At 40.8% G+C, this 27,153-nt stretch overlaps 1 protein-coding gene across 1 annotated transcript in view; it reads left to right on the top strand.

The window, feature by feature from the left end:
- itga1 (integrin, alpha 1) overlaps positions 1-27,153 on the top strand; it is a 59,909-nt gene that overhangs the window by 5,195 nt on the left and 27,561 nt on the right. The window contains exons 2-3 of the mRNA XM_030743187.1: positions 19,768-19,888; positions 25,065-25,174. Coding sequence (XP_030599047.1) covers positions 19,768-19,888; positions 25,065-25,174 — 231 coding nt within the window. The remainder of the gene's footprint in view (positions 1-19,767; positions 19,889-25,064; positions 25,175-27,153) is intronic.

The raw sequence follows: 27,153 nt of genomic DNA, 5'->3' as shown, positions 1-27,153 counted from the left end.
TGCACGGTGACTTACAGTAAACCCACAGCCAGCATAAAAGAGGAGCATAAATACTGACATCATTTTGGAATACGGTTTGATCAAGGTTTATGAAAGACTTGAGTAAGCCTGAAATCAGTAAGCAAGTCCATAAATGGCAGCGGTCATGACAGAAAGCCATTTTTCCATAGACTTCTGCAGGACTGGAAGTCTTTTTGCAACCACAGCTGTCGCCATCTGGTGGCCTTCAGATTGAATGCAGTTTTTTTTTTTTCTGTGCTTATATCTGTGACAAAACGCTCTCATAATTGTGTGACAAAATGGCCTCAAATCAGTGTTGACTTCCTGGTTATCGTCCAGTGCTTTCGGCTGCATTTCACAGCCTCCATCAGTGTATGTACTTCTTGTTTGCCAGGCTGTCTTACCGACTCTTAGTTGATAATTTTGACCTTTGTGATGAAACCTTGACACATCGGCCTTCATTCTCTGTTCTGCACAAACAAATCTCATGTCAAATAAGGGGAAGCCTCAGAGTCATTTCTTAATGACACAAAGCGGCTTGTTCCGTATTATAATGCCAACACTCATTTGTAAACCCTGGGGGGAAAAAACCCCAAAAAAAAAACAGCTTTCATGCTTGATTTACAGACAGGCACACAATTTTTTCTGTAAAAGGTTATTACAGCGAACATAGGTGTGACCAAACAGCCGGAGCTGAAGTTGTGTTTATTCCTTAAATACCTGCAGCTTCATAGGATGCAGCTGTGTGTCTCCAAAGCCGGATTATTGTGTGTATTTATACACCTGCCATAACAGCAGTGAAGTCATTAATGCTTTTTGATAGTTTCTAAGTTTAGTGGTTAAATAAAGTGGTTGTACAGTAAAAATAATGCCTCTTTGATGGCATATGACAGCCTATGTTGCGTGCCATATTTCCTGCCTTGGTTCCTGAACAAAGGCGCTCATTTTCTCAGGACTACAATACAAATCTTACACAACTAGGCTGAATATGAACCGGTTTCCCTCAGAGCTACAGGGTGCAACAGTGCGTGCGGTCAGCTGAAACGTTTTTGTGCAACTTGGAGTGAAATTATTATTCTCATGAGATATGCTGAAATGTCTGTGCAAGCCTTCACGCAGTATTAAGAGCCCGACACACGCCGCGACTGTGCAGAGTGTAAACCTCCAACTAGCTGATCTGCTTATTCAGTGGCTGTCAAAACCTCACAAGGTGGAACCACGCTGGACAAAACTGACACAAGTGTGTGTGTGTGTGTGTGTGTGTGTGTGTGTGTGTGTGTGTGTGTGTGTGTGTGTGTGTGTGTGTGTGTGTGTGTGTGTGTGTGTGTGTGTGTGCAGATTTTACTGCTGTATGATTCTTTGATCTTTCTTGTCATCCTGTTTTGCAGCCTCACAATTCTGCTCAGAATCAGCACAGACAGTATGAAACAGCTACTTAGATGTTTCCTTCTGTGTAGTTGAGAGAAACAAGAACCTTTTCCACTGTTGCAGCAATCACCAAAAAGAAGCTACAAAAATGTGGCCTTTCAAAGATGTTTCAAACTCCAAACAGAAGAACAAATCTTTCGGATGGGGCACCGTGACAAAATAAAGGCATTCAGTAAGGAGAAGAAATGGCAGGATTTCATGTTAGGGAACTGTTTGTGATTTAATATTCACAAGTTATATTCATGTGAGACACAAACACTTGTGTTACCTTTTGAGGACGAATACGCTGGGGTCTAATAGCGACCCCAAAGCTCACCACAGCCCTTCATAGAAGAAGTGAAAACGCGTGGTTTGCCAGCAGAAAATGTGTGTGGTGGCTTCAGCTCAGTTGCTGCATGCAGTCAGCTCTGGTAGCGGTCAGATTGACAGTGTGAATGCTGATTTGCGAGTCGAAAACAGATATGACAATGATGTGTATGGAACAACATTACAATATATAGGCAAGTGGAAATTGTTAGTCGTAGGTGGCATTTAGCCACAAGTATTGTTGCAACTATGAGGTAGTATTTCATGTATTTACTGCACACATTTAGAAAGAAAAGGTGTAATTGTTGCTGCTTGTTTTAACCAAGTTCTCCTTCATTTGCACAGCTTTCAGTTCATCTTTATACATATTTACTCTTGTTGAAAGTGGCAGGACATGTAATGCTAAACCCAGCATGCAGCAGGTGAAAGATCGATCATATGGATCTTTTAGAAGGATGCACTGATCCAGCTTCTTATCTGATTCTGATCTACGTCCAGATGCCAAATTCTTGGCTATTCCATGCTACAGAGTACTGATCTGATGTGGTACTTTTGGGCATTAATCCTTTTCTTATCAAGGAACATATACCCACAGAACTAATGGTATCTCAGCTACTCCTCCAAATACATAAAACAGTGGATACTGGATAATCAATTGTGTTGTTATAATCTAAAGTAATGTCTAAGCCAACAATTTATTAATTGCCTGTGTACTTTTTTTTTTTTTTAATAGTGTTTATGTGCCTTTGTCTTTGCTTATGAGCTTTTTAAGTGCTGTGTAAGATTAGTTTAATATCTTATCTTGTTATATCTTTGTGTTATTATTTATGTGTTCTGGCCTTTTATGGATGCTATCAACTTGTCAGGGACTGCAGATGAAAATAAGCCTGAATGGCTAAATCTGTCGCATTCAGATTATGGGCCTGAGTAAATAAAACAAATAAAATAATAGACTAAATAAAATAAAAATGAAATATATTAAATAAACAACCAAGACTAAATATCTGCTGAATTGGTATTTATAGTAAAATAATAAAGAAAAACAGTACAAAATGAAATGACACTGTGTTTTTGAGGTATTTACCTTATTTGCACCACTCTCTCTGGCCGCTGGCCTTTCACTGTTAGCTTTCTCCACGCCATGTTAGCTCTCCAGCTAACAACTGGTGCTCCACTGCTGCTGACGTGCGGCGTTGCACACTTAGAACAACACACAAATGAATTTAACAGATGGGGTCGCTGTCACCGATAGCAGTCTCGCTTTAAGAGCAGGGACTGGAATATTCCTTCCTCCTTATACTGGATTGGTGCATCTCTCAGCTACAGGGTGCAGCGTGCTGAATAACCACGTCTGAACCCAAATGGGCCAGGCATGCAGCACATCCTTATGACTGCATTACCTCTTCATCTCCCACATAATATAGATCTCTTGCAGGACATTGTATGATTCATACATTAATTCTACAAACAGCCTTTGACACAGATGTTCCTCTCAGGCATTCAGTGTTATGCTTAGTTCTTCAAAAATGTAATGGAAGTAATCATACAGAGAATGGGGGGGGGGGGGTTTAAGGCCTTCTAGCATCTCGCTGTGGCATTTGTTTCTCAGAGGTATGCGATCTATGTGTGTTGGGCCTGAAGGAAGAGGCAAATATGTGCCAACATCAGCTGTTTTTCATATGAGCTTCCACATCAAAGATCAGATGAATCAACACTCGCTTGGATCAGTAATGTCATGCATACGTTATCTGTTTCCTGGTGCTCTTCTCTTCCATTTGCCTGACTTCTTGCAGCAAAGCCAGTTGCAGTGATGGGATTTGTGCTTTGCTTGGACAGTTTACCTTTTTGGCTGGAGCATAAGAGGCTAAAAATGGAAGAAAAAAGTTTTAGAACTTAGAAAACTGTTGACTGACAATTTTGGTAATGATTACTGTAGTTTTTGTTCAAACAAATGGATCAGCTGCTCAGAACTGAGGATTATTCACGTTTTAAGCTAAATCTTTGGGTTGTCCCTGCACAAAATAATCAATTTGATAGGATCTCCCTTGTATTAGCCCCTATTTTCTGACATTGCAATGCAGCTACTGAAGCCACGCCAGAGGTGTTTCAGCATTTCATCATTAAAACCAAGAAAGATGACCTTTTGCTGAGTAACTGCAGTTTTCAGAGTAATCTATAACTGATTAAGGGCCATCATTTAATTCAAAAGACTTCTGTTACCATTTAGTGTCATTGAGTCTATCACAGTATCACATGAAGTTAATTTAGATCATGACAAACTCGTGCATCTGGGGTGCACGTTAAGTTTACTGATGTCACAAAAAATGCAAAGCTGGCAGGAAGTAGAATTCATCAGATAAACAAGGCAAAGAAGCACATTTCTTGAAGGACTATGAAGTCAAAGAAAAGTTCAAAGATGCTGCCCCGAGCCTGTGAAACCACAAAGCCCACCCACGTCTTAGTTTCATATACTGATGATGCCTGAAACTGCTACAGATGTGTAACAGTTTTTCCTGGTACTGACTCTGCTGCCTTTGCAGCATATGGCAACCGTGTAAGCAAGGAGGTGGAGGTGGAGGTGGAAGTTGCACCCAGTCAGGTAAAGCTGACTTCTTTAAGCAGTAACACCTTTACTGACAGTCCTAATCAAAGATAGAAGCAGTGAAAGAGAATTTAAAAAAACAGCTCATTTTTCTGTTGCTTACATTGAAGAGGGGGACAGTAATACTACAGTAATGAAGTATTTGTTACCTCCCACCTGTGCTCTTAGATCATTTGTGCAAGATTTTATTGTAAACTGTAGTGGCCAAACGCACACACAGATACATATATAACATTTGAATTAGCGGTAGTTGAGACATTAGAAATCCACAAGCTAATATATCTCTTATTAGCCAAGAAGTCAAAGATTTGCTTACATGTTTATATCCATCAGCTCCATCTCCCTGTCCTCTGAAGTGTAACACGAGCTTGTCAGCTCACGCTTAGACGCGTGCTGTGGGCACATTGTGGAGAAGGAGCCGGTCATTTACAGGGCTGACATGTACAGACATAAAATATAAATAGTGAAAGTGAAGAAATCTTTTTTTTTTTTTTTTTAAAAAGGGCCGTTTTTACCTTCAGTGACTCACAGTAAACTAGTAACGGTTCATTTCCATTAACAAACACAGTCTGACCACCTTGAAGACACTTTCTGCTCCACACAAAAAAGGACATTCACACCGAGGTGGGCGTGTTTAAAGTTGGTCCAGTTTTTGCCAAAATTTTACCATTTGACCAAAATGTGTAATAACTAAATATTTGTACTACTTTGGGGCAACAGAAGCAGGCTGTGAACGCAGCACTGACATGGTGCTAGTTTTAACATTAATATAAATAAGCACTGAAACCTGATGATTCATTTAAGTCGTGTTTCTGGCTGTCTGGTAAATGTAGGTCTGCCATTCATGCTCATTTTAGCAACCAACATTTATGTAAAATATTAGGCTCTAAAATGCTCCACTGTCTTTACCAGCTAGTTGCTCACTCTAGCCTATCTGGTGTGTGGTTCTGAGCAGGTAGTATCCAGTAGGACTTTAATGCTTTTTTCACTGCAGGAACCTCCCTGCTGTGGCCAAGAACAGCACTCTGAGAGCAGTGAGAGTGAACCAATACAGGTGATGATTTGAAACTCGTAATAAAGTTGAAGGAAGCAGCAAACTGGATATAAAAGGATCTCACCGTCTTCACATTGTCATTTGATGTCATCTTGGCGATGGTTGGTCAGTCGACCCCTTTGGTCCAGACTGAAATCACCATCAGGTTGTTAGTTCATCTGGCTGAAGGACCAGATGAACTAATGCCATCACAAGGTTGACTGTTCCTCCAAGAGTACAGGTCAGATTTTAGTGAAACATATACACAATGATCACCCCCCAGTGGGTCTTCACCCAAACTACGATCAAGGTCAGGGTCACTCTTGTCATTCATGCACACTAACAGATTCACCAAATCATTGATTATTATTGACGGATGTACTGAATGATACTCAGTTCAAGCCATTTAGTGAAGTCCTATTCTTTGCCTGACGTGGTGCATACCACTTGTTTCCCGTTAGAGGCTGATCATCATGATCTTACTGATCATAATCATGGAGGGAGTCATCCTATTGGCTGACTCTCAAATTAGGAAAGCATTCTTTCTTATCACCACTACCATGAGCAATATTATCATTGTGTTGATATGCTGATGCATTCATATATTTTCACAGTAAAAGCATCTTTTTACAGCATAAGCATTACTTCACACCGTGACACTCGACACACTTCATTCCTGCTGATTTGCAAAGCTTTTGTCTAACTTGTAAGCATTTTATTTTATGTCTTTGTCACTGGCATATTGGACAGCTACAGCAGATTTCACATCTGATATTAACAATACCACATTTTCCCTCTTTTATATGGGTCCAGATCAAGCACCGATTGCTGTCACTGTGCATGGCTTCATGAAAATCTTCTTGGAGTTCAAATATATACAAGTACAGTGCAGTGTAGAAGTGTGGAAGCACCCTAAAGTTTAATCCCTGTTACGTGTGTGTGAATGGTGGCTGTCAGTAGTGCACACCAGGGCTGGCTTCTACCATAGAAATGAGTCATTTGTGTTTGAAGTGCTGTGTCTGCCAGAGCTGCAGACGGAGAAGTGAAGGGAAAATTATAGGAAGCTTGGTGTCGCCATTGGCATTGCTTGTGCCAAACCTTTTCTGTCGCATGAAGTCATCTCCAGAAGTCTTATGGCAAATAAATTGGTTTTTCCTGTCTCGCTCTTGAAGGCCTGGGTACATATTGTGAGTGTCTGTGTTTAATGTTTTCACTTTATAGTTAATGTTTTCTGTCAGATGACTGAAAGACAAAGACTGATTGTATTTGGATTGCAGGGGTGATCTCTGTGATGTGTTTGAAAGGCTTACTTATATTCCGATGAGCTCAGAGATAAGAATTGAATAATCTCCAAAGGCAAACACACACACACACACACACACACACACACACACACACACACACACACACACACACACACACACACACACACACACACACACACACACACACTTTGGTTTCATAAATGAACAAGACACCCATGAAGGTGCTACATCACAAATCGTGTCAGTTTACAAAGGTCTTAACCCCTGCAGAAGGTCATGCCGCACACATGCATCAACACAGTGAACACATGAAAGCATTCTGCGTGTTTTCACACTTCATCATCTGTCCACACTTTTCCTCAGGCTGTTATAATTTTAGCATTTCCAGGACCTTCCTCCTAACCCCTTCACAAGGGGTGGGGGTCAATATTATTGAATGCACGGCAACTTCTGGCCACCATTTATCAGTTGTTCCCGGGAATTTATGCCTATCTCTCAGACAGCTTTGTGTACGCTGAGGTATTTTTCAGTCAGTTGACCTTTGGCAGCACACAGTTGTTGTGAGGCATCAGGAGCAAAGTGGAGGGAGGCAAAGGCAGCGGGGCAGACAGGGAGGCAAAGGGGAAAGCTGATGGCGAGACAATGCGCAGTCAAAGGGGAGGCTCATCATGTGTGGAAGGAGGACATTGCCTTATCGTCAGTTTGAGTGAAACCAACCAGACAAGCCAGAAAGCTGTGAGGCAGAAACCAGGAAATGTATGTTATTTGGAAATTGTAGAAAAGATGGTGGAGTAAAAATGTTGAGTAATGTTGACATAGAGCAGCTCTTTCTGGGTGGGACAATAGCTAACAAATCTGCTGGAAACCTCACATAAAACATATACAAACTAAACTGTGAAAGAGCATCTCTGCACCGAGTAAAGCAAAATCACTCTATGTGGACGTCTGGGGCAACACATACAAAACTTCCCTTCAACCATTGTGTAAACTTCAAAAATGAGCAATCAGAACCATAAATCAAGCAGGATTCAGAGACCACAGCAAGATTCTGCTTTTGAAGTCAAAAACTTTGAAGTTCATGGACCTCATAAAATATAAAACTGTTATGTATGAAGCCAGATATAATATGTTGACAGGAAATGTACAGAGGATGTTTTTGTCACAGCGCAGGGGACCACAACCTGAGGGGAAAGTTAAACTTGAAGACTCTTAACAGTTAAAACCTTTTGTATTTCTATCTGTGGAGTCAAATTGTGGAACAGTCCTCCAGTGGGCCTATAGCTTCATATTTAATGCAGTATCGGGTTTCTCATCTAATATTCAGCATTTCAGCAGCTCCACTGAATGCACTGTTAAGTGTGGACATCTACACTACTTAAAGGAAACAGTCATTGCTGTTATAAGTATGACGTTGATGCCGACTTTTGCTAAAATGACCAAATCAAGTCTCACCATCAATTCAACGTCTTCCTTCTTTTGCCAGAGAGAATACAGCGATGAGTTTATCTACAAAATGTAACCATGCATTGTTTGGTGGATAAAAATAATCTAAAAAGAGGAACTAACCTGTTGCAGGCCTAAATTTATGCAAAAGATTTCTTAGAAGTGAGCATTTCAAAGGGTGCATTTTTTTTTCTCATGTGTTATATTCAAGTCACATAGGAAGTAATTTCTGCCTGTACAGTGTGTTATTAAGTCTAAGTGGCTGTGATTTAGAAATAGCATCATTATGACATTAATTTTAGTCAAGAGGCGCCTACAGATAATGTGAGACAGTTGTTGTGGCTTCTTCCTCTATCGGCATTATCTTCAGATGCCAGTGAGCACTTGAGTCATGGTTACAGATGAGTTAGTGATTCAGTTCAAAAACACAGAATATCTCCTTCTTTCTTTCTCTTTCTTGTTTTTCTGCATATGTTGTGCCACAAATTGTGACCCTCTTACACTCTGACTCTGTTACAGGAACTATCAGTTATCAAATTTCAAGCTCTGTTACAAAAATGACTCTTAATTTGGTTGTCGTACATATACGTACATTTTCCCACTAGATCTGAATTCTTTTCCTAGAGAGTTCCCTAATGGTGCCAACCTGTCAGCTGCTCATCAAACTTCTTATTCCCACTGCTGATGATCTTTTGAAAAGTTGTTTTGGGTGTAGTTTTTGATATAGGGTTGTTTTTGTTTTTTTTGTTAAACAGGATTTAGGTCTGCTTGGAGTCATTTCCTTGTTTTTGCCAGTGTGAATTAATCAGGGGCCCATAGTGTCTTGCCAGAAGAAACACATGAGGAGTACCTGCACACCCACCCACCCACCCACACAAACATAGTTGTAGTCCACTCGGGTTCTTAGTACGTGCTAAGTGCTGATAGCCTCAGATGTTGGATATATGCATTTCTGTGAGTGTGTGTGTGTGCTGCATCTGTGCACCAGGCCAGTTCAGCTCTTCAGCCCCTTGTGTCTCTGCCAGCAGCAGGTTAGAGCTATCAATCAAACTGGCATCATACAGGGAGCAGTGGATAAATGGCATCTGCTTGGAGCAGTGTTTCATCTTAACCTTTGCAATAAGAGGCCAAACCAAGTGGTCATGCTGATGATGATCGTCACACACAAATGTTTCATGGGATCTTACCAATCACTCCTGACCTATGATACGTTCAAGCCAGGCCAAAAACTTGGCATATCTCAGCATGATGTGCAGTGAGTCCTTAAAAAATTTGAGGACACAGGACAAGTGGGAGGACAAAAGAAAAAATGGCAGGCTTAAGAACTATCTCCATCAGATGAAGAGTATCTGAATGTCATGCCCTTAAGAAATAGAAAAAACTCCTACAAACACCTGACACAGAACCTGAGAGATGCATCTGGCCCTTCAGGTGATCCATCTACTGTTCACTGAAGTCTTGTCAGTAATGGTGTCATTGAAAGGGTGGCAGTCATGAAGGCTGAGGTGGCTGAAGTATGCCAGATTACACAAGAACTGCACTGAAGGTCAGTGGCAACAGATCTGATGGAGTGATTAATCAATTTTTGTCACAATGTATGGAGGAGGTCAGGAGCGAGGCACAACAGTGAGAGTCTACAGCCATCTGTAAAACATGGTGGAGGCTCTGTGATGTTTGGGGCTGCATTTCAGTCAGTTTTGTTGGAATTTTTGTCCAAATTGATGGAATTATGGACACAGAAAAATATCAGACTTTGATCCACCATTCAACACCATCGTATCTGGTTGGCAACAGCTTTAAGTTTTAGCAGGACAATGATCCCAAACACATTACAGTAAAAGCATACCTGGAGAAAGAGAAGATCAATGCTTCCACACATTTGACCAATCAGTGTTAAATGGGTATATATCAATATTAATTAAATACATTAGAATAAAGCTCCTGCTTCCATAATTCCTCTCCTCTTCCCTTTCTTATCTTATCTAACAGCAGCCCCCATTCCATCTCTGCACAGTCTCCATCGAGGTTATCAACATCACAGCAAAACAGTGTTTCACACTATTCCTGTCAGTCAACACAACTTTCAACTGCACACTAAAAACAAAACAAAAAATGTCTTCTGAGTGAAGACATGAATCAACAAACACAAACCTTTCAACAACCTAAAGTGGAGCTGGTTTGCTAAACTTTTTTTTTTTTAACTTGGCATCAAGTTGTCTGCTTTGGGGCATTTCCCTAAAGTATTTTGTGCATTCCTCAGAAAGCAGCAGCCACTAAAAGATTCATATCAAAAAGCCAACATTCCACAAACTTCTTGGTACAGATATGGTCTTTCATTTTTAATTTCTTTTTTTGGCAGCTTCACACCACAGCTGTGCAGAGGTTGCTCTTATGACTCAGAATTTTCATGTATGTAGTGGATAAAAAAAAAAAAAGAGATCATTCTGGTTATTGCTTTTGAGTGAGAAGTCTGTAGTTTTCAGCAGGGCAGAGGAAATTAGTTAGCAAGGCAGGCTGTAGTAAATTTGATAAAGTCTTCAATGGGTGATCTTTCATGTGTCCTTGTTTGACTTTGTGTTTTTATGTGTGCTGTGTTTTTTTTTAGTTTTGCCAGTTTATGACTCATATATTAGTACTCACAGTTTGTGTGTATGTCTTTTGTGGTATTTGTCTTTGCTGTTATTGAGTAACCCTGACAGTGGAGAAAGAAAACAGCAAGGGGAGCTGTGTGACCCTCCATAAACACATCTGTGTGTGTCACGGGGCAGGGGGGGTGTTGATACGAGTGGGATGCACCCCGACCGAGGCCACGGCAACACCGGGCAGATAATTAGAAATAACCCTTTTCCAAATCATCTTGCTTTGAGAATCCCACATGCAAAATTATATGTTAATGGTTTAAGAAAATCATACTGCTTTGGTGCCTGTGCATTAAATACGGGGCCAGAGCAGGGCGTGTATTAGCTTAGTCCAATCTGAAAATAGTTTGCGACATTTTGCAGCCTTTTTCAGCATCATGTTTCAGCAGTGCATTTAAAAAAAAAAAAGAAAACTGTGTACACAGTGGATCAGCTGATACAGTAATTTTGTTGTTGCTGGACGCGACAGCAGGAGACTTTTGGGAACAATGACACAGACATCCACCTTCACTTCCTACTTGAGTCTTTTCCGTCACTACTTCCTTTCCTTCCCAGAAACAAAGTACTGACTGTTTCATTGCAAATAAGTGACTGTAGGCCAGAGTGGCAGTCTGTTTTCCCCAGGGGCCACATGAGAAACTGGGAATGCTGTGGGGGGGCCGTGCCAATAAGCTGAACTCAATTCTGCTCAGTATTAATTTTATCTCTTTGTAAACTGCTACTGGTAAGAGTAAATGTTACAATTTGGCAGGGTTAAATAGGCAAGATTGCCAACATTTTATTACCAGTTAATTCAACAATCCACCAAAAAACTGAACAAAATGTGCATGTTTTTGCAAACGAAGGACAGTGGACAGGTGATCGTCACTGACTGAGGATTTGTATCTGGTTTTATTTGTTTACATATGAGGGCGGCACCAGAGAGAAGCAACATTTTAACTGTTGTCATGTGAGTAACAATGTTTCCTTCTAGTAGGCTTGAAAAACTCCAACTTTGTCATGTCACCATGTTGCAAATAGGCCCTTGTGGTGCAGTTTAGTTCATTCATTAGTGCAGTCACATCAACGGCAAACGCAAGATCTGTGTTCCATCTGAGAGCTCTGGAACGTCCTTGCCTTTTTTGTCCCAGAACTCTCACATTTCTGCTCTCAGGTCCCAGACTTTGTCAGGCTGAGCCACCTGACAGCTGTGTGGTAGCCTATGTCACCATGTTCAGTCTAAAAGTGCAACAAACTGTCTGTGATTCAGCGCTCTTGCCCTGATGAAGTTAAATGTTTTAGTTACGACATCAACTACACATCCAGCTGATCCGAGCAAAGTTGAACAAGCGAGGGAAATCTGTTTATGTGCTGTGTGTCTCCTTCCTCGAACAACACACAAACCCATTCCCCAAGGGAACTTATTTTCTGAAAGCTTCAAACTACCACCAAATGGATTCATGCCAGTTTCACCTGTAAATGAACTGCATCAACCCACCGAAGTAGCAAAGAGAGAGCTAAGAGCACTTGATATATTCCTGTACTGCTAATGAAAAATTAAACATCATGAGTGGCTATTGTGTTGGTGAGTGGGTAAGTGGGAGCATTAGTATTAATATATTAAAAACACACCAATTATAGTACAAACAAAGAGCACTGCAAAATTATAATTACAGCTCTTTGTCGTTTAAAATACCGTGCATGATATTTAAAGTTATTATTATGCAAGAATACTTGCATAAACTCAGAGCACTTTACAGGTAATTGGTCTCAGTTTTACTGCCATAAGTGACACTCCTTTTTCCCCACTGTTTCATTTGTTTTTACTGACTTTGCCAAATAAACCTGCTGTGATGTTGTAACAGTGGGTGATATGGCGCCGATCGCCAAGCTTAGTGGGGTTTATTATTTTCTCTCACGGTTTCCATCATAACATGCATGATTATTTTTTCATGTCTCTAATTGATTCTGGAGAGAGGTCGTTCCTTGACCCCTGGGTGTGTGTATTTTTAGTTTGATGTAGCCCAGGAGCATTCTCCTTCCAGATGCTTCCTGTACATGAAAACTGTTGTGATCAGCAGATTTAGCAGACATTGTATGCTTATGCGGTTGGAGGGCAGGGTATATGGTTAGGAGAGTGTCAACCACCCCTGCATTACTGAGAGAGAAATTTGGGGAGGGGATGAAAGCTTTGACAGCCGTCGGGGGGGATGTCATGTGTGGGTCTCAACTTGTAAGCCTGGATGTTTTCTGCACCAGTGAAAAAAATAGAGCTCCTGGGAGTACATCTGGAAGTCCTACAAAGTGGAAGCTGACACCGCTGAGCATTGAGTGCACAGGTTCACTCAGTGAATGAAGAGGTGTAAGCAGAGAGATGCTTGGATGGGAAACGGGAGGGGCAGACAGAGATAAATGGAAGGGAGAAATAGTAGATGGATGGATGATCTTGAGGGACAAAAGAGCAGTAGAATGAATGAACAGAGGGAGCGGAGGAAGCAGATTAAATGGCAAGCAGAGTTGAGGGAGGTGCTGTAGCCACGAGTGGCTCGAGGAATGACATATGGTTTGTCACTTTGGTCCAGACTGGAATATTTCAACAACTATTGGTTGGATTATCATAATATTGTACAAGGAAGATGAATCCTCATGACTTCATTGAGGCCACAACTGTCACTTCTTCCACCATGAGGTTGCATTTGTGGTTTGAGTGATATGAATTTTAAAATCTTTGGTGATTTCTTCATTTTTGTTATTTTGACTGAGGGCAAAGGCAAGCTAAAGGCTTCCCTTTGCCCTCAGCTTTAATTTGGATTCAGAGCAAATTTTGAAATATTGGCATGGTAACACCTTAAATGTCAGGAACCCAATTCACAATTTTGCAGTGTTCCAGCAGTGTAAGTTGTGTTAACTTTGGCATATTAACTTATCAAAGGAAACACCTGACCTTGCATGTTAGGACTAGGAAATAAACCATTTGTTTAGCGAAAACTATCACTATGTGAAGATTATGTTTTCATATAATCTGTATGTGGCTAGAGACCGGCCACATATGTAGTACACCAAAGACGAAGGAGAAGCAAACCCGTAAACCTGCCGTCGAGGCAAATTTTAATTTGTGTCTGCACATTGCTCTGTTTTATCACCTGATTTTTTTTTTTTTTTTTGGGCATAGACTTTGGTACCAAATGGCAGGTTTTCATGACATCCATAATATGTTTTTCATTTCTCTTTTATCTGTGTGACACAACACTTCAGGGGCATCCACATAGGATGCAATTAGCAGCAGCGTGGCGAAACTTTTATAAACTTTGGGCAAGTAATTGAAGCATCAACCAGTGACAGTGAAGAATGCTGTTGACTGACATATGGCGGGGTGGTAAATGCATTAGAGGTTTACCGCTACAGGAACCGTCTCCAGCAAAGCAATCCATGACGAGCAAATCACTTCCTGTGTAGATGGTTTTATTCTCCTGTTTTAATTATCCATCAGTGGTGTGGATTTTGTGTTTTTTAAGTGTCAAGTCCATTTTTTTTTATTGACATAATACTAAGCATGTCCAGTATGCTTCCTAAAAGCCCGCCTGTGTAAACACACAGGGCACCTGAGCTGCTGCTGCTCTGTTTACGTGCTGCTCACGCTACCCCTTCCCTTTGGTCTTCCACAGGTGCTGGACATATCTGCAGATTATTCTTGTGTCTGCTTTAGCTTGTGGTATTTATCCCGTCCGCCCCTGCCTACAGACATGATCACTAAAACTCAAAGGAAAGCAGCCCCTTGTGTTCTCTTCTGCATATAAAGACACAAACGCCCCTACATTCATAACCTTTGCGTCCACTGCACACCAAGACGCTGCACATTTGCCAAGAATAAAGCAGTGACTGAGCAGGCAGTTAAATGAGGAAATTTTTCTCGAAGTAAGCAGAGGTAAAAAGCTGCCAGAAGTTCAACTCGTGATCACCATTCCTAGAGTGATTAGAGAGGGAGGTGTGTGTACTTCTGGAGTGGCAAAGAAGATGAAAATTGTAGAAAAATGGAAGGTCAAAATTGATGGGAAAAAGATGAGAAAGAAGAGCAGAGGAGAAGAAAAAATGGATAAAGATAAAAGAACAGTGGAGGAAATCTGGAAATATTTCAGTTTTATAACTTTTTCATGGCTCTAGGCTAGCCACAGGCATGCCAGAATTTTAAGCTTTTCTGCCAACATTGTCTCTTGTTTAATGCCAGCATGTGGTTTTAGAAAAGGTCTGCATCCCACCAAAAGCCCCTTTTGACATTATTTCTTTAAAGGGACAACACCATAAATGATAAATATACTAATTCAGACTGTCTTCAGCATGACATGAACCTCATCCAGTCCCTGCAGATGTTTGCTTACTTTCTTTTTAGGAGATTTGCTTTGACTGTCTGTCTTGGATCAACTTTACAACTGATTTCTCACCACATCTAATTAAGGTCAAATACCATGATTTTGTTTCCCACAGCTGGTGATTTGCATTAAGCTTTAAAGCTCTTTATAGGTGTTTAAATGCGTTACAGATGAGCAGGAGCCAGTTGCACGCAGGTTTTTAACTGTGGCTGAGCCAGGCTTTGAAGCATACAGGTGCTAAGTTGAGTGACGTTTAATAGCAGGTTTGACGTCTCACAGGTCAACAGGTGCTGATCTGCGCTGCTTTCCGCCCTCGCTGTGCTAACAAACGCTGAAACGGAGTCTTTTGGTTTTGATAACTGTGGCCGAGAGGGCAGTAGGGTTTCACTGTGTGGTCGAAAGGCTGCCAGGATCAATCAGGACCACATGGTGCATGACTGAAAACAGAGCCATTGTAATATTACTTCTGCAATAATCAAACCAGTTTAGATTAGACATTTCTGGTGAGCAAGATTTTCATTTTGATAAATAGTGACATGCATATTTTGTTGCGCAGCACATTAGCAGAGCACCAGCTCTGTAACCATACAAGATGTATTCAGACACACTGTGGGCCTCTACTGTTTTTGTAGTATGGAGAGCCCAACAGCCAGAATGATTATCAACCCAAAACAGAGAAAAAGTAGACCTGAAGTTAAAATATACTGTGAGTTTTGTTTACACAAATACAGCATGAGTGAGGCGTGAGCTGTTATGCAAACTGCGCGGACAGCTGGATTGATGTACACTTTGTGAGACTGTAAGCTCAATACTAATGTCAGCACCACATCTGTATGTCTATATAAAAGATGGATGTAACCTGAAGGCACAGAGCAAGGGAGCCCAGAGCCATTTTCCCATAGACTTCTATATATACACAGAAGTCAATTTGCAACCAGAGGAGTCACGCTAATCGCCATTAAAAGGAAGGAAGGGTTAAGGCTTTACTTCTTAGACCTCGAGGCTGCATCAGTCTGCTGTCTGTCCGTATTATAGCAGTTAGAAAATTTCATCCTGAAGGGGGCATAAATTAATAATTTTTGACACATTTCACTTAAAGCACAATTATCATTCTGACGCTTAAGGAAAAGTCACAGCTTGACCGTAGTGTGTATTGATTTCCCCCTGGGGATCATGAGTGTCTGTACAAAATTTCATGGAAGTCTATCTGGGTGTTGTTGAGACATTTCAGTCAGGATTAATCCACACAGGGGCTTCTTCAATGTGTAATTGGGCACATTATGAACCTTCCAGCACTGATGGTCAACTACATATACACCAGTACCTCAGGGATTCATAAAGCCATTTTCATCCACAGAGGGAGAAGCCTGCTTATTGGTTTTCCAGGCAGATGTTAGCCCACCTCATGAAAATAGCTCACATAACTCACTGGTTTTGATTTGAGCAGAGCAGAGCCAGGAGACACCCAATACAGCAAAATGAGATTGGTATACACAAAGTATCTGCCTGCCAGCGGACAAATGATGTTTCTAAATCATTTAAAGCTCAGGCCAGTTTGACTCTGAACTGTACTTGAGCTCAGTGTGTGATGAATGAAAGGGTCTGGTTGGCCCGAAGCCATCTTAAATCAGCTAAATTAGCTGTGTGTCTGTGTGTGTGTACCTTTGGATTTGTGGGGATGTATATAATCAGGTTAATAGGAAAAGGAAATGGAGCTTCTCTGAGAAATGGAAAGGGGGGTCACAGAGGAAGTACAGAAATGACCGAGGGAGAAACAGAAGGGATAATACTTCTTGGCTGGGATTCCTGTATATGACTCAGCAGGCCTCCTTCTTGGTCTCTGGGAATCTAAAAAGTGTAATCTTATATGAAATCTAAATGATCAACATTTAACCATGACTGGCAGCAGTATGTTTTTATAACTGCTCTGTTTACAGAGAGGGAGATAATTACACATAATTCATGCCTCTAGGCCTCCTTGAATTGCAGACTACATGCTTACATGCGCTAATCCCTGCTTATATTGCACTCTATGGCTTTCTTGTCTTCTTAATATGCACAAGAGACTACTCCAGTTTTTTTCAGCAGTTTGTGATTTTAGTAAGTCAATAAGCACGTCTGATTGTATGAAGCCAAGTGGCAACCTCGGTGGGCTGAAAGATGAAGCCAACGTTGAAGTGCCAAAAAAGTGAAGTTCCTTGTATGGCCACTAGAGGCTTGCTCCAAAAGTTGTGTCAGTTCCACCAGCGCAGTAGATAAAACTCTCAACTTTACAGCAGAATTAAAGATGCTTCTACTTTGACCCAACTGTACGTTGAGTGATTGTTATATACCAGACGTTTTAAAATTGTATTTAGGCTCACAGTTCTACATTAGCCCTGTTCACCTTAAATGACAGGCAGGAGCTGATCTATCAATGTCTTTAATAAGCTGCCCACAGTTTGTATGTAGTCTGTTTTTTCATTAGTCATAATGTAATTATGGCTTCACTTTGCTAATCAATTGTAACAAATTTACAGTTACAAATTAACAAAATAGCAGGGCAAAATGGCCAACTTGTGAGTGGCTATTTCCATCTTTTCTGTACAGTCTATATATGGAGCCTGGAGTACTGGCTTTTTTAATAATTGGTGTTTCAGTGTAATACGACAGAGATCAATAGATTTCAAAATGTGTTTTGAGTAAATTAATTCAAATTGAATACATCAATTTAACAAAAAATAGCTTTTATAGACTGGCCTGCTCCCAACAGTTGGCCGGTAAAATGGATTACAACTAAAAGTTATTGACTTAAATCTGTGTAATACTGACGAGCGTTATTGTAGATTGTGCTAGTTAGGACTTAATCCAAGGTATAGCTGAGACTGAAGAATTTTAAAAGTATTGCTGCTATAGAAAAATTATGGATTGGTTATTGCTGTTCATTCTAAGAGCGTATTGCAAGTTAACGATGGTACAAATAGACAAAAACTGAACAGGGAAACAGCCTCTTCTCTTAAAAACATAGTTGGTGCAGCTTAGGTGTGTAAAATTGCATCTGAACAAACCCCAGGATGTCTCGAACAATGTCCTTTGGACAGACAAGACCAAAGTGAAGTTGTCTGGTCATAATGCACAATGCTACGTTTATCAAAAACCAAACTCAGCATATCAGCACAAACACCTTGTACCAACTGTCAAGCACGGTGGTGGAGGCATGATGATTTGGGCCTGTTTTGCAGCCACAGGACCCGGGTACCTCAGACCCTTGTTTCAGTGATGTCCTCCTCTTTATTACTAAAGTATTCTAGGGTCAAATTAGAGGCCATCTGTCCGACTGTTTGTTGTTTAGCCAAAGTTGGATCATGCCACAGGATAACGACCCCAAGCACAGCATCAAATCTTCAGAATGGCTGAAGAACAAAAGAATCAAGGTGTTGCAACAGTTCAGTCAAAGTCCAGACCTCAGTCTGATTGAAATGCTGTGTTGGGACCTTAAGAGTTGTGCATAAAAGAAAGGCTGCAAACCTCAATGAACTGAAGCAACATTGTAAACAAGAGTGGGCCAAATTTCCTCCACAATGATGTGAGAGACTGATGAAGTCATACAGAAAACAATTACTTCAAGTTATGGCTGCTAAATGTGGCTCTACAAGCTATTGAATCATGGGGTGTGTTTTTCACAGGACTGCAAAGGGTCCTGTGAAAAACACATGAGTGGAGGCATTTTAATAAAGCACCCTCAGAAGAATTCATTTTGTAGACATGGGGACATTTTATTGACTAAGCAAGAACTTTAACATACTTGGATTCATTTTCTGGGGCTCATGAATGTCCGAATATAAAAGCAGTCTAGCGAAAATATCTCAGTGTGGACCACAGTGGTGGATCAACTGACCAAAAAACCAGCATCATCATTTCTTAAGCTTCAATGTGAGTGTTGCTAAAAGATCTAAACTTGCTTCAGTCTGGAGCTCTTAATGCAGTTCTCAGACATGTTAGCTACAAAGCATTATCATCAAAGAATAAAAAGCTGCTTTATGTTTGTGTCTCTGTGTATGTGCTCTGTTTGCATGTTCTGCTTTTAATCCCACTGTTCTTCTACTCCTCTACACTCCCTCAAAGGTCTGGGAATTGAATAAATTATATTGGGGGAATTTTCTGGCACAGTAGATATAAAGAGCATCATTGTGGTGCAGGCACAATGGGACATGGATGGATTTATGTAGAGCGTCTGTGATATGCTCATCTCAGTGACAGACCGCCCCAGACTGGGCAGAGTGCAGAGAAGAAGCCATTGTCCTGCAGGTCAGACTGAACCCTGACCAAAATGGCTCACACTGATGTTCGAAATTCCTCTAACATCCTCCAGAATGGCTCTGTGTGTGTATATATGTGCCCGTGGTTCACAAAGTTTGTCCCTCATCCGGGTATATCATTTTTGTGCACTAATAAATATTATTAACATGAATAGAATTGTCTATATTTGTTGTGGCTAAAATACTTTTATTTATTATATTCAGATTCAGTATTTTAGTAGATCTGTTTATTTTTCATTCCCAAGTAGCAGCTTGAGTGTTTTGGAAATATTTACTGGGAATGTTTACGGCTTCTGCAGTGAGAAAATGCATACGCACATCTTTTGTTTCAGTATTTGCTCATCAGTTTATGTAAACTCACGGCAGTCTTATTATGTTTAACCTTTTCTCTCCTGTTGTCTTTACAGTGCCGCTGGCCTGTGTGTTGTCCTTCAACGTGGATCAGAAGAATGGCTTGTCCTTTAGCGGTCCGCTAGAGGACCTGTTTGGCTACACTGTCCAGCAGTTTGAGAACAGCGAGGGAAAATGGTGAGTGCCATTAACAGCGCATTTTGAGGAGCTGAAGTCATCAGGAGGCCGAATGCATGTAATCTGTCTCCACTGTCAGAATTCACGCGGCATCTCGCAGCTGCTTGTTGAAACACAAGCCCATTTCAGCATGAACCTTGTTACACAAAATAATGATGATCTCAGGTGTCAATATTTTACCTAAAAGTCACAGGAGGCCTCTTATCTGGAACATTTTCATAACACTTTAGATTTGGTGCACGTACGCAGCAGCATGCAGTCAAATTAATGAAAAGGCTGCAGCAGCACAAGGTTAAATACACAGAGAAAAAAACTCCTCTCATGCAGTAGCTTTGTCACAGTTATGGCATGACTTAGTTCAGTATATTCCATCCATCCATGCATCAATTCATTTTCTTAACTGCTTATCCACATCAAGGTTGCAGGGGGACTGTAGCCTATCCCATCTCTCACTGTGCTAGGGCTGGTGGGGTACACCCTGGGCAGGTCTATCACAAGGCTAGGTAAACTACAAAATAAGGAAATTGTAATCTTTATATATTGGGTCAGTATATAAGGAAATAAACCTGGCAGTGAAGGGAAAAGAAGATAAAAACACACATACACACTGTGGACATGCTCCACACAAAATAGCAGGGAGACAATTAGGGCAGAAAACAGAGCTAAAAGAGAGAAAATGTGGATTTACCCTACTCCAAATGAACTGCTGTTTGTGTAAGTAGTCACTTGCTGCACAGGTGACAACATAGACAAAAAAAAAAAAAAAAAATGAAAGGAACACTTTGAAAATACATCAGGGCATGCTGCTAAATGAGCCAACAAATGGTGTCCTGGGGGATCTCCTCCCAGATCCGGACCAGGACATCACTGAACTCCTGGACAGTCTGAGGTGCATTTGGCAGCATCAGATAGATCAAACCATAATGTGCCAGAGGCGTTCTGTTTGATTTAGATCAGACGAGTGTGGGGGCCAGTCAGTGATATCAATTCCATTATTCTCCTGCCTGCATGCTCTCGCCACATTGTCGTGCACCAGGAGGAACTCAGGACCCACTCCGCTAGTGTGAGATCTGACAATGGGCCCAAGGATTTCATCCTGATACCTAATGGCAGTCAGGGTGCCGTTGCCTACCCTGCCTATCTGTGTGTCCCCGCATGGATATAGCTCCCCAGATCATCACTGATCCACCACCTAACATGGACTAATATACCAACAGTGTCATGGACTGCTGTGTGTCTGAAAGGTTGCAGACCAAAACTCAGGAAGTTACAAAAATTAATAGAGATCAAAGCCCGAGAATGTCAGGAATCACCTAGAATACTTCAGAAAGCACAGAAACCAGAGCTAGGGAACACACAGCTACGTGGGCAACGCAACAAATGACCAAAGAAGACTGAGACAATAGATACACAAGAGGTAACGAGGGAAGAGGAAACAGGTGGGGATCCAAACACAGCTGAAGAGAATCAGGTAATCAGTTAGAGGAGGGAGCGAAAGAAATGCTACTCATGAGAGCTGCACTAGAAAGCAGATAGACAAGAAGACAGACTGAACATCAGACATGGAGACAGATGTGAAGAAACACTGAAAGGCAAACAGAGATGAAACAGAAGGATGGAAACACAAAACTAAACACAACCCTAAAGTCAATAACTAAAGGCACAAAAAACATCTAGAAAATAAACAATAAAGAACTCATGCAAAGCATCAGAAAATAAATAAAACTCGTAAACACAAAGGAATTAACAATAACTGTGTGAATAGAAAAGGAAATACTAACTAAACAGAAATCTAATCCAGACAACCTAGAATTCAAAATTGGAAAGAATCCCAAACTCAGAACCGTGGGTCCAGGACAGAGTGGGAGAAGCTTTTCCAATCAAAGTTTTTTAATATTTATATTTGTCATTGAGTTATTTAAGCTCAGCAACTTTATTAGGCACCACTATGGCCACTATATTAGGCACACCAGTGGCCAGTTTGTTAGGTACACATGTGAATGGCCAGCTATTTTATTAAGTACACCCGTGGCTAAACATTTTATTAGCTACATCTGTGTACCCATGCACCTGTGTACACTTTTGTACATACTGTATGTTTACCAAATTTTAAACCCCATTGAGACAATGCAATAGGCAATGTCTGGGAGTAGCAACAGTCCTACACTTTCGTCAGACATTGTATCTTTGCACCGGTTTTCCTCTTAATTATTTCCTTTCTTTATCTGGTCAAATATGTTCTCCGTATCAAGACAAGTGCTCCTTCACTTGAATTCAACTCAAGAAAATGAAAAAAATGGACAAACACGGATTCACTTGTAAGATTAACCTGAGGGGTGCACACCAACTGCTGCCGTAATGAGGGTCTTTGTTTTTACTACTAGTTGTAAACCTTAAACTGCCCACCAGAGTATCAACATACCCAGCCTGTAAATACAATGAAACCAAGCATCCATGGCTCCTTGCTAAAATAGTTCGGGAACATGTTTTTAAATCCTCATTAAAGGTTTTGGAGTGTGGATAATGGCTCTTTGGTTCCTCTGCTTTCTACATATCTCCTTTACTTACTCTAAAGTCAGATCTGTTGCAGTGTAATCTCTGATTCCTTCCTGCATGGCTATACCTGGCGCTGCTTTGCACTAATACACTTATCAAGATCACATGAGATCAGTTGCAGTAATTCACTCACTGCTAATCAGTGGAACTGAACCACCTCAGTGTTCTGTGAAAACACACGGGCTGCATATTATCTCCAAAAAGCTCTATTTTGTTCTTTATCAGACTAGCCAAAGAGGCCCGTATGATAAGAGCAAAGCAGTCTGCGAGGAGAGGGAGGGCATGACATACGCTGAGCAATGTGTAATTTAGTGGGATAAAATTAGAGACAACTTGGAGCTCTCAGTGTTAGGCTTGGGAAAATGTTTTAATAAGAAAATTTAGCAATCACATGGTGATGTGACACACAGGTTACCATAAGTGGGAGGTGACTGATTAGTTGCAGATGTCTCCTGTGAGCCTCAACCCTCAGAGAGGGCGTGCAGAGAAAATGCATTACATGTGGTACAGACGGTTCAGCTTTTCACTATAGCCTCTTGTAACCTTGTAGCCCAGGACTTTCAGACCTGAGAAGTTTTTACAGAAAAATGAAACTTTTTCTTTAAATCATCTGAAAATTATTTGATGTTATGTCAGAAATTTTAAGATTTAAGAATTTTTTGCTGAAAAATATCCATATAATAATATCCATCCATTCATGCATTTTTTTGCCACTTATCTGGGTCTGGGTCATGGCGGCAGCATTGTAAGCAGAGATGCCCAGACCTCCCTCTCCCCAGCCATCTCCTCCAGCTTATCTGGAGGCACTCCCAGCCGAGAGAAATAATCTTCCCAGCGTGTCCTGAGTCTGCCCTGGGGTCTATTCCCAATGGGACGTGTCCAAAACACGTCACCTAGGAGGCATCCAGGAGTCCTCCTAATAAGATGCCAGAACCACCACAGCTGATTCATTTTGATGTGGAAGCGTAGAAGCTCTACTTTGAGCCCTTGCCCGAGGTCGATGCCCTATCTCTAAAGCAGAGCCCAGACACGCTTTGGAGGAAGCTCGTTTCTGAAAAAGAGTAATTATTAAATAAACCAGGACTTAGAGTTGTAAGCCAAGCTCGCAGCTCTATTTTCAGTCGTTAAATTCTAACACCAACATGCTAACCTGTTCACATTTACCATGCAACATGCCGATGCTAATCAGGAAAATGATAATCATGTTTACTGACGTATTTTAACATGTTACCTTACTAACAACAAACCAATGAGAATCTTAATAGGAGTTTGTTTTTTTGCAAGTGTTTTTCCTTTAACTAAAAATGACTTAGATGTTGAGCTGATTTGGGGGTAGATGTAAATCCCACCAAGTATAGAATCAGTCTTTTGTTCATGCAATCTGAAAAGACAGACGTAAGTGGCTTTCAGCTGAAGAGTAGAGTCTGGACACATTTTCAATTTTTCCTCTCAGTTGCTGCTTATTTCCACTTTTTACTTTGCTTTGGTTTTGTCTGGGAACCAAAATTACTTGGTTAGTATTGGGGAAAAGATCATGGTTTGGATTCAAATATACCATGTAGCAGAAAGTTCTGACTCATCTAAAGCTGATGACACCAGCGCACGTTTTACATACAGTTATTCACACGGCTGTTTTAGGCCACATTTAAACTTAACTATAGGTCATAATAACAGCCTGCACAAGCGACTTACGGGTTTTCTGGTTTGAAACCCCAGTGGATCAGCTAAGTCATTCATCGTCTGGGCAACAGGAATATCTGCACTAAATTGTACACCAATTCTTTGAACCGCTGTTGAGATATTTAAGTGGACTTTCAATCCTTCCCTTGTTAAAACTGCCCTTTTTTGCAGTGACACAAACAAGCAGAACACTTAACTTATCATGAATTTATCATTAATGAAGTAATTATGAAGTGTTTATTTTTCATTTCGGAGTAAAAAGAGTGCCCATTGAGTGTGAGCAAATAATTATAATGTGATGTTTCTCACAGGCAGCTGACAGCAGATTGAGCCGAGTGTGTTGTTGTTCCTCTCTGGGTCTTGCTCTAAATGTCCGAGGCCCATTAGAGCTGAGGAATGTTAATAAGCTTGAGCGTTCAGAGGAAGGCAGATGATCAAGCTTTTTTTTTAGCATCATTGCCCTGATGGAGTGACACAATGCAGTAAAACCCACACAAGACGCATGAACAGTACAGACTTCCATGTAACGCTAAACTGCCATTAAAAACAGCTGGGAGTTATCTTCCATTATTGTGTGGTGGGGTGAGAGTTAAATGAGATTAAATGTTTTTTTCCTTTCCAGCTACTTCTTTGTTATTGTGTCAGAGTGATTATATAATAAAACTAGAGCCACAGACTGATAAGCCAATCATAATAAACTATAACATCTTCACCAGGCAGCTTGAATTGTGGTTTACCTTCAATTTAACTCTATAAGTATAATTAAGCCATGTCTAAATTGTTGTAGACCTCAGAAATGGATGTCAGAGTCACTGTTTCTAATCTCTGCAATAATATCTGAATTGTGCTTGTTATCACAGTTGTAAAGCGCTTATTGCTGTAGTGTGGATGTTGGCTGGATTTCCAAGTAACCATTCCCAACTGTTCTTTATTTTTTCAGGGTTCTGATTGGATCGCCGCTGTCAGGACAGCCAGCTAAAAGAACCGGAGATGTCTATAAATGTCCTGTGGGGAACAGGGACAACACATGCATCAAACTGGAGCTGCCCAGTAAGAAAACTCTGTGTGTGTCTGTGTGTTTGTGCATGTGTGTATGTATGTGAAAGCTTTATTCAGGTTTTAGCTTCACTGGCTGAAGGATCAGTGAATTCCTCCATGGTGAGACCTCCATCCATCTGTCTATCCGTCCACAGTTAACAAGAATCGCCATTCCTCGTGCAGTACTGGTCAGCTTTTAATCAAACTACACACAGTGATTACTTAATGGGTCTTCACTCGAACTGTGCTCAAGGTCAAGATAATACTTTGTTGCTTTATGGGCAGTTTTCCGTTTTCACAGCATGACCTTCATGCATACTACTTATAATTGCATCAAATTCTTGCTCTTAATGTACTGAACAATATTCAATACAAACCATTTAGCGAAGTCGATAACCTGAGATTCTCCATGTTGATACGTTTTGTGTGCACAAAATGAAAAATCACCTTGTTAGACATGGAACATACCACCTTATTTCCTGCTAGATGGTGATGATGGTGCGATCGTCGTATTGGTCGTGATCATGGAGGATCTGGTCCTGTTGGTTGACTCCCAAATTAGGAAGGCGTGTTTCGGGCTTTCCTATCAACATTATCATCAGTAATATGGTCAATGCTATGACATGCTGATGCCCTCACATATTTTCATGCCTTTAATGGCCATGATTACTACTGATCATGTAGTCATAATACTCCTGAACTCAAACACTTTCATTTGGTGGTGAACAAGACTAATCTGTCCTGGATATGACTATTATATTAGTAGAAAACAAAAAACGTTAAAGCACTAAGGATTTTGTCTCGGCCCTCTTACATTTTTTGCTGTTGTGTTTAGTCATGAAGTGGCAGATCATGCCAAGTTACAGAGCGGGGTCAAAGTCGTCCATGTTCTGCTGACTCAGTAATTCATGAGTTCCACACCTCCTCTGCCACTAACATCAGCACACAAACTGTGTGCTGGGAGCTTCATGGCATGACTTTCCATGACTAAGCAGCTCCTGTAGGTATAATATGCAGGCGACCCAGTACTTTTGCCTGCATAATGTATGTAATATGTTATATGCAAGTTTGAATCACTTCAGTGTGTGCCCACTGATGCTTATAGCGCCTTATTTCCAGATCTAACTCCATAATAGATTTAAAGCTTTCCAGCACAGGCGAGTGAGGCTAAACCATAATGATTTGGTGGTTGTTGTGTCGTAATTTTTAATCACACTTCTAGTAAAATTAAGAGGTGGTTATGCCATGACCATAATGAAATACTGGCAAGAAAGTTTAACACTCACAATTGTTCCTGCCTTCAACACACATGATCTGATATTGTCACTCCCACAGCCTCATAATGTTGCTCCAGCTCCATCACTGCTTCAGGGCTTTCTAACACGTGGTTGAAGTTGCAAAAAGGTCTGGTTTAATGAAAAACCAAACAGTTATTCCTGGACCTAACAATGTTTCTAAACCGAAACCACAACAACCTCTTCTCTAAACACACTTTGTCACTCGATAGTGTCATTGTAACAGATAGTCCATGTTATTCACTTCACTTTTCAGTTGTTTTAATTTGTGGCCAATTAGTTTATATGTACGCATTAACATGTACATGAGGGGAGCCTTACCTGCTGGTGTGAAGATCTGGAGAAGATCTCCATGAACTTTATGCACAAATACTGTAAATCCAAGTGCTGTTGGGTGTGTGTGTCCTGATGTGTATTTAAGTTAACTTTATATCTGACTGGGTCTTCTGGGGAGGAAGCTGGGCCCATCTGAACAGGAAGACAGTAAATAAACAAGGTTTTAATGTTTCATCCTTCCAATTTATCTAGATTAAATAGATAAACACAACTTAGCTGCCGGTCAGTAGTCTGCAAAGCCTCTATTAGTGCTTGCCTGTGTGTATACAATAACTGAGGGCTTGTGTGTACAGCGGATCTGCAGTTTTTAGAGACTGATACGTTATACTGCCAAAAGTATTCGCTCGTCTGCCTTCACAT

This window comes from Archocentrus centrarchus, chromosome 12, assembly GCF_007364275.1.
Source record: "Archocentrus centrarchus isolate MPI-CPG fArcCen1 chromosome 12, fArcCen1, whole genome shotgun sequence".
Lineage (NCBI taxonomy): Eukaryota > Metazoa > Chordata > Actinopteri > Cichliformes > Cichlidae > Archocentrus > Archocentrus centrarchus.
This window is presented reverse-complemented; position numbering and strand designations above follow the sequence as displayed.